This window comes from Ipomoea triloba, chromosome 7 (assembly GCF_003576645.1).
Source record: "Ipomoea triloba cultivar NCNSP0323 chromosome 7, ASM357664v1".
Lineage (NCBI taxonomy): Eukaryota > Viridiplantae > Streptophyta > Magnoliopsida > Solanales > Convolvulaceae > Ipomoea > Ipomoea triloba.
This window is the reverse complement of record NC_044922.1, coordinates 15,863,905-15,872,382: the sequence shown is the minus strand read 5'-3', so window position 1 is coordinate 15,872,382 and position 8,478 is coordinate 15,863,905. Positions and strand designations below refer to the sequence as shown.

Here is an 8,478-nt window from a genome sequence, read left to right as displayed (position 1 = left end):
TTCACTATTTTTCCTTGCGGTCAATTATGCAAACCATATTGGTATCATGGTATATTGGTATGGATGGGTGAACGAATATATCCTTTTCCCTCAAACAACCCAGATGCCATGATGAGAATATTGATTTTCAAATTTCAACAAGAGTCATTTTAGCATTATTGAGATTGGGATGGCATGGTGGATTCCTTTCAATCTTTCATGATGTACGTCAGTCATCTCGCCTTCTTGATGCTTTCCATCACCAAAATGATAAGATCACAAAACCAATTTCATGAAGGGGGGCCGCCCGTGAACAAGAGAGGAAGGTAATGAAAGCATGTAGTTGTATGATCGTTGGAGACAAGAAACAATAATGCACGTACGGGTGGCCGCCCAACCCAACCTTACCGCATTGGTATCAGTACAGTCACAGACTATTAGCCCGCTCCGCAGTTTGCACAAAAAGTCTTCATTACTTCTGATTATCAAGGTGAAATTTCCACACTATAGTGAGAGCAAGACTTTAAAATAATTCATTGAACCAACTGAGCTAGCACAACAACAAGACAGTTCACACACCTTTTATTTGCACCCATTTTAGGATGACTACTATGTTAGTTTAAATTAAATATTTGTAAGAATTTAATGCCTGTCCATTATTGCCTCAGAAACATGAAGTGAAAACTGATGAAAAGCCCATTCTCCCAAGTGCTCCTTCCAGAAGAAATAAATGTGGTGCTCTTCCCAGAAGAAGTAAATACAATGTTCTTTTTGGAAGGAGCATTTTTGGCAATAATTGACTGGATAATTGAATAACAGGATCAAATGTGATACAAATTACATAGTCAAGTATCTAATTAGAAAAATTTTAATTAATAGTTAAGTACCAATGACCAAATGTGATTAATGCCGGGCCTTCTCCCACCTGATGTGATAGGATTACATTTTGAGGCAAAGTGGAATTGGTCTTCCAAATCTGATTTGTTGGCGGAGGCCGTAAAGGAAAAAATACAATAATTGGTGGCTAGGGAATAGTTGGACGGAAGACGATGAAGGATCAAGTCTAGCACTTTGCATCTCGAAAATGTAGCCCTATATATGAAAATAAAAACATAATAGTAAGCGCTTAATTGTGATAGGGTTCGAGTCAAACCAAAGTAAACTGTGCAGTTAAACTTGCACTTAAGATTGACAGATAGGGGGGTTTGGATGGATGTGTGTAAAGGGCCAAATAATAGTGGCTAACATGATTGACTCTGTTAGGTAAAAAAAAATTACATTTTGACTGTCATAGTTTAGCAGGTGAAGTGAAAAGAGGACAGAAGGAATATGTATAGCCAGTTTTACACCAGCTAGCAGCTTGCTAGCTAGCTAGCGTGGAACTCCATAATTGAAGGCAAGGAGTCAACTATCGTACACTAGTCAGAGTTCACACACGTTGTGTACAGAAAGATGACTGTCATCGCCAGAAATTGTTTAATTCGATTGTCCGTACGTTTGCGGTTCTGCAGAAAGACAATTTGGTCAGTTCAGGCCTTCCCCAATAGTTTAAAATTTTTCTCAACATTTTTGTGGGCCCAAATATCCACATCATCATCTACTATCTCACTCAATCTCAAAAACTCATCTTCCCATTAGTTTTAAGTTTTTTCTTAGTTTTTTATGGACCCACCATTAACTATCTTATATTTTAATTATTTCTTTGTTTATTTGAATTATAAATTTTAATTGTAATGAAAATTAATTTAAATAAACATAATTACATTTAATTAAAATGATAACTACAAATATTTAAATTCATTTTTGTTGTTTCTCTATTTATTTTAATTATAATTAAATCATTCAAAATTTAATTCTAAAACTATATTACATATTTAAATTTGATTACAATTTTAAAAAAAATAATAAAACAATAAAAACAAACAAATAATTAAAAAATACGGAGTAATAATAAGGAAAAGTGGAGAACTAAAGCAGGTTATGCAGCTAACGAAAAGAAAAGGAGAAGCAAAACTTTTGTTTTATTTTTATTTTTTTATACAAAACCCTGACACACGCCAATTTCTTGCAGTTGCAGGAGAACAATTTCTCTAAATTACACAATCCCCATTTGTTTTAAAATTTCATCTGCCAGTTTTTTTCTTTAAAACTTGTGCCAAAGAGGACTAATGGGGAGAGCCTACACGGTTAGGTACACCCAGGCCCGAACCATTCTTTGATTGTTTCTGGGGGATCAATAATGGGATTATTTGTGTGGTGAGAAGGTTGCTGACACAATATGGGGGGAGATAGATGAGAGCCACTGAGGTAGTGCTTGCCAAATGAGAGATGGAGGACGATTGGTTGGATTTTCTCCTATAATATATATTATACATTAAGGCCTTAGTTATGTGGTGCAGGATGACTAGGTTTATTAGATAGTTTAATTTGGTTAGACTAAATAAGTAGAAGTTGTTAAATAAATTATGTGCCTAATATAAAGTCTATATTGATGAGATACAAGATATATAGTACTCTGTATATAGCATATTTAGATGGTACTCGTACTACTCAGAATAATACCAAAAGTATGAGACAAAATGACTAAAGTTACTCGACAAGTTTGCAGGTCTACCGTTCATGAATCATGAGACAACACGACACAACTAATGAGAGGACATTAACTATGACCGGAGATATAGCATCGCTTCCGTGTTCACTACTATAAGGTTAGATTTTCTTGGTAGACTTTATATTCAGTTAATCATTAGACTACATTTATATCTAACAAGATCCGATTTTTGGAGCAGTTAGTTCTAACACGGTTTAGGAGTAAAAGCTTGAAGCTGAGGCAGGCCGCCTTAATTCGGCAGCAAGAGTGGTGTATGGCTCCTTCAATTCACAGTCACAAAACTGTTTGGAGTTTACAACGGTAATCCAATTGTGGAATTTTATGTTTTTTTCTGGGGGGTTTTCCTAGATTAATTTACCTTTAATTTTGTCTGCTTTGATTTTTTTTTTTTCATGACACATTAGGTATTCCGGTCTATGCTAGCAAGACTAATCTTAAATCTTAGAATTTTTACCTAAAAGGCACAGAATAAGGTAAATCGCGAGATGCCCCCTTCATAAGTTTTCAATTCAATATTGGTATCAAAGCATGTCACATTTCAAATTCAATATAAAGTTTGAAGTTACTGTTATGCAAGAATAAGAAAATAAAGTTATTCAATATTGGTATCAAAGCATGCCTCATTTCAAATTCAATATAAAGTTTGAAGTTACTGTTATGCAATAATAAGAAAATAAAGTTTGTGGCGCGCGTAAATAAAATCATAATATGGTTAGGATATGATAGGAAATTCACCTTTCTCACCATGCTGGACTAGAGGTGGGTCATTGAAATGGAAGGACAATAAGATTGTAAGTGCACGTCCCAATGAATGGCGGAATTGTTTAATAATCAAAGAAGGCTTCAAACCTGAATATTAGTGATCCCATATCTAGTATAGATCTTTTGATGGTATAGCTTTCAACTAGATAATTTGAATAAGCCAAACTAAAACACATATAGGCCCTGTTTGGTAAATGGTTGTTGGCTGATTGGATTGGCTGTTTGAGTTAGAAGGTATAATTTGTTGATAATATTAGCTGATTGTAAAAAGTTGTTTGATAAATTAGCTGTTAGCTGATAGCTGTTTGGTATAATTTCTTTTATCAAAAAGCTAATTGAAACGGCTGTTTTGAGTAGCCTTTTGAATTTTAGCATTTTGGAGTTACAAAAAGCTTATTAACCAAACAACTAATAGTGGTCAAATAAGCCAAAATTGGCTGATAGGCTGATTATTTACCAACCAGGGTCATAGCCACTTGTAGAGTAGGGTATATGGTGCACAAAAATTATGAATAGTTCGGCTCTGTTTGGCAGAGCTTATTTAGAAACTTACAATTTATTTTAAACTATTAATAAATTATAAGTATTATTTGGTAATGTTTCTCAAAATAAGCTTTCATTTATATACGTGCGTGTATGGAAAACAGTTCTTCTCAAAATTATGAGAAAATCATAAAATTAAATATTTTAAGGTTGTTGAAACTAGTTAGTAAATAATTAATATTTAAACATTTTTAAGAAAAAAAAAATTTACAAATATTATTTAAGACATAGTCTGATCTTTTGTTACAGTAGTCTTTAAAAAAAATCTGAAACTAATCATAATTTTTGTGCATCAAATTGAAAATATTAATTTTAAATATTCGGAGTGCTTTGTTGCTATTCAATTTAACTTAACTCTTAATTGTGTAATAATGAAAATACAAGAAAGTAATTAATGTGCTTATAAACTAATCAAATTAAATAAGAAATAGACCCAAAAGGAATTTTTGGCTCAAAGTTAAGAAAAGACCCTTTAAACTAACAACATTTCTAAGGGGAGACGGCAAAACACCAAAAAAAAAAAAAAAAGAAAAGAAAAAAGAACTGACCTATTTCTCCTCCAATGGAGATGCCAAAACTGCAAAAGTTTGCCGATGATGAGCAGTGCTACACCAAATAAGGCACACCACTGTTCATCTAAGCAAGAAAAAAAATTGTTTTTATTCCTATTTTGCCCCGTGCTTTTTTTTTTTTTTTGTTAATTCCTTTTATATCCTTTATTTTATTTGGAGGTTTTAATATGTTTTGTTAAATATTTATACATAAGTTTTATGTTATTAATCATAAATTATATCATTTAGAATATTTGATCAAAAACAATTAAAACAAAAGTAATATTGAATTTATATTAATTAAAAATTAAATTACCTAAATCATAATTTTTTTTAATACTATTGACTCTATTACAATACAGTATATAAGAGAGCAATCTGGTGCTACTAAACCACTAGGTCATTGGCACCTAAATCATAATTTTAACAAATTTAAATTGTACTAAAATATTATTATTTATATGATAAATTATATTTTATATTAAAGTAATTAAAGTCGAACTAATAAACTTTTAAATTTTGAAAAATAAAATTATTTTAGTGTAGAATAACATTTGGTGTAATGGTTGAAAATAGTTTTTTCCCAAAATGGTCCCTCGACTATTGCTCATTCTCAAATTTGCATTTCGACTTTCAATTGCACCTAATGTGGTCCCTCGACTTTCAAAAACTCACCCAATTTGGTCCTCCGTTACATATTCCGTCAAATCAGTGTTAAAATGGAGGGCATTTTCGTCCATTTACCTATTGTTAGCCTAATAAATATTGAGAAATAGTTGAGGGACCATTTTGAGAATAGTCAAGGGACCATTTTGGGAAAAACTATTTTATTTATTTCATTTTTGTTTATTTTCATTTTTTAGACTCTATAAAATTTGAATTTCTATACATTTTTTTTTCTTACAAATATAAATAGTTAAAATCGTGCAATCCATCCTAAAATTTTTTAACTTTTTTACAAACTATTCCTATGCAGATTTACAATAACTTTCGTAAATTTTATAAATACTCATTTTTTAAGCACCGATTAAAATAATTCTTAGTCACATCCGTAGTACTAAATATATTACTTTGGATTTTTTTATAAATAAGATATAATATTATTAAACTCAAATAATTAAAAATAATGTGCTCACAGCACAAAAGATTTTATGATTGACTTAAAAAATTAACTATAAATTTTATTTTTGAATACAAATTGACAATTATTAAACATTATTTATAATAATTATTGTGTCTCGTGTAATATACTAAAATTATTAGGTAGGATTTTTATAATTAAGGTATAATTTAATTAAATCAAAATTATTAAAAATAATATGTCCACATTACAAAATAAATTATACTTTCCTTAATAATTAATAAAAAAAATAAGAAGAGGAAAACATATAAAAGATGTCATAAAATATCTTAAATAATTTAAATTAATATAAAATTTAATAATTACTTCGAAATCAAATACAGAAAATATTGCAGGAAACATTGACGAGATTTTACTTTTCGGCTCACCTGAGAAGTTTACTAGAAAAATTTACCTTTCGGTCCAATATTTTCCCTACATTTTACACTCTTTGGTGTTTTGAGTTTGACTAGCCATAATAATTAAGTTGCTAGGTCTCTTTATGTAAAACTAGGCTGACTATATATAGAAACCACTCCAGTCGAGATAATGAGTAATTGACTTGATAATCAAAATGTTCTAAAGTTCTATTGCTGATTAGAGTCACAATACCGATGCATTTCACTTACAGTGTCACTTCAGGTAGGAGTGGTTGAGTTATTAAACACTGAAACATTGATAAAAATTGAATTGTATTAACTATTAAAGAATGAAACTGAACAATCTATCTCTACAAACATCTCCATATATATTTAATTCAAACATAGATCAGAGCTCTTGACTTGTAGGAGAATTCCAATCTGGTTTTCCATTACATTGCTTTTGCTTGGCAATAATGTTCTCCAACTCAGTTGGGCTGCAAAGAAGCATGAGTGCGCCTTCATGTTCAAACCCATACTCCTCTGCAGCCTTTTCCAACAACCTTAAGAAACAAGGATGCCTCAAACAACTCAGTGGAACGATGAATCTCTTAAGCCGCCTCTCATCATCGTCCACCACCATCACCGCGAAATGCGCTGCTTTAACGTCATTAGTAACATCCTTGGAGTCCTCAAACTCATCCACATGATTCGCCACTGACCTCTTGCTCTTGCCCAGTACAAAACTCTTTTGAAGCTTTTCTACCACTACCTTGAGGTTCATGCCACTCTTTCTCTTCCCATTTGCCCTGCTAGATAACTTTGCCATGATCTTTATATTTCTTAATTTTCTGGTAAATTATGAAGAATGAATTGGATTGAATTGAAGTTGTGTATAAGAATGGTAGGGTGGGCTATATATAGAGTGTCCATAAGAGTGAATTGGGATGGGATGGGGTCAGCTGTAAGATAAGACTGAGTTGGGTAGTGCTAATACAAGAGGAAACCGTTGCATGTGAGTGAGGTGAACGGGGGATGAAAATGATGAAAAAAGAGTAAAAATTTACTACTTTGTGCCCAGGATAAAAACCCAATAACAAGCTTGGTTGGCGTACGAATAGGAATTAGTCTGGAGTTCGAATCATCTCTTGTATAAAGTAATTTTTTGGTAGAATGAGTTTTTATGGATACGGCAGCGGCTATAGTTGGTAAAAAAATTTCCCTTCTCATGGTTAAATAATCATTTACTACCCTGTGGTCAGAAACTCTTGCAAGCATTCGCCCATTACCCTTGTAGGGGTCAGTATTACTTATGCAAAATTTAACAAATTTTAAAGTGATTGAGAAGTGTTGGGAATAACTATAATAGGTATATTTTGAATTTGATGTGGCTAAGTAAATATATTAGGAAATTGAAATTTTCAATTAAATAAATATATTGACCTTTTTGGTTTAAGTGAGTCAGTTATAATTAATCTATACTGATTTATCTTATTGTAATTTTTTATATGCTAAAGTTGCAAAGTGATGTTTACCTAGTATACACCTCAGATAGTGGTTACAGGTTTCCCTCGTCATTTAGAAAAGAAAGAAAAAAAAAGAATAGAAGAGTTAATGTTGAACTCTTAAAAGACTACGATTTTAGCTTATGCAACAATCAATTGTGTCTTGATTTTTAGTTCAATAATCTAATTAATTGCATTTTTATCCGTAATTCAATAAGCTTATTTGAATATTTTTAGAATTTTAAATTATCAGTATTTATGAAGCTTTTTAGGACATGTGAAAGTTGGGAGAGATTTAATTTGTAGCATTGAGTTGTAAGCATCCAACATATTGCAATAATGTTGCTAGAGCTTTCGATTCGTCGTTTGAGTTACATAATATCCCTTTCCATCCTGCCTGTCGTTGCAATATATGATCAAAAAAAGCAAATTGGTGGCCTTAATTATGAACTCTTTTTCTCCCAAAAAGGCTGTTTACCATACTGGGAATTGTGAAATAGATTTTTCTTGGATGCTTTTGGAAAATATCTAAAAAAAAATCTAATCCATCAAACTCAATGAAGTCATAGTTGAGGTGGACAAAGAGTAGGCAACGATGTTGCTTGTGCAATAGATTTTCTACAAATTAAAGTCATTTTCACCATAGAAGCGATAGGACAGATGACTACTTCAACACGTACACCGATCGACCTACGGTTGCATTCATATTATACTAATCCAATCCTACTTTGAGCAATATAATTGAGCCTAGTTTACACGTCCTAAAAAACACGGACTTTTACACCATCAATTATACACTCTGATGTCGCAAGCACGGATATGACATTTTAATCTTGTGGGTCAAGGAAAAGTTGTCTGTATCCATATTTGTGAGAGAGAGTAGAATTGGCTAAACACCGGAGGTAAACTATATTGAAAATCTAAAATGACCCTGTGAAATCGGCTTGATTGAATGATGTTGACAAGAGTTGAACTCATCACCTTTTAGTATAAGAATCATGCTCAACCCATTCGACACGCGTTATAACTTTTTATATAATGGTAAGTA

The 8,478-nt window shown here is 31.8% G+C and overlaps 1 protein-coding gene across 1 annotated transcript; it reads right to left on the bottom strand.

The window, feature by feature from the left end:
• Positions 1-6,192: 6,192 nt before the first annotated feature.
• On the bottom strand, positions 6,193-6,793 carry LOC116026000 (auxin-responsive protein SAUR22-like). Its single transcript, XM_031267443.1, has one exon. The coding sequence runs from the start codon at positions 6,752-6,754 to the stop codon at positions 6,335-6,337; it is 420 nt and encodes a 139-aa protein (XP_031123303.1). The 5' UTR covers positions 6,755-6,793; the 3' UTR covers positions 6,193-6,334.
• Between the last annotated feature and the right edge of the window lie 1,685 nt (positions 6,794-8,478).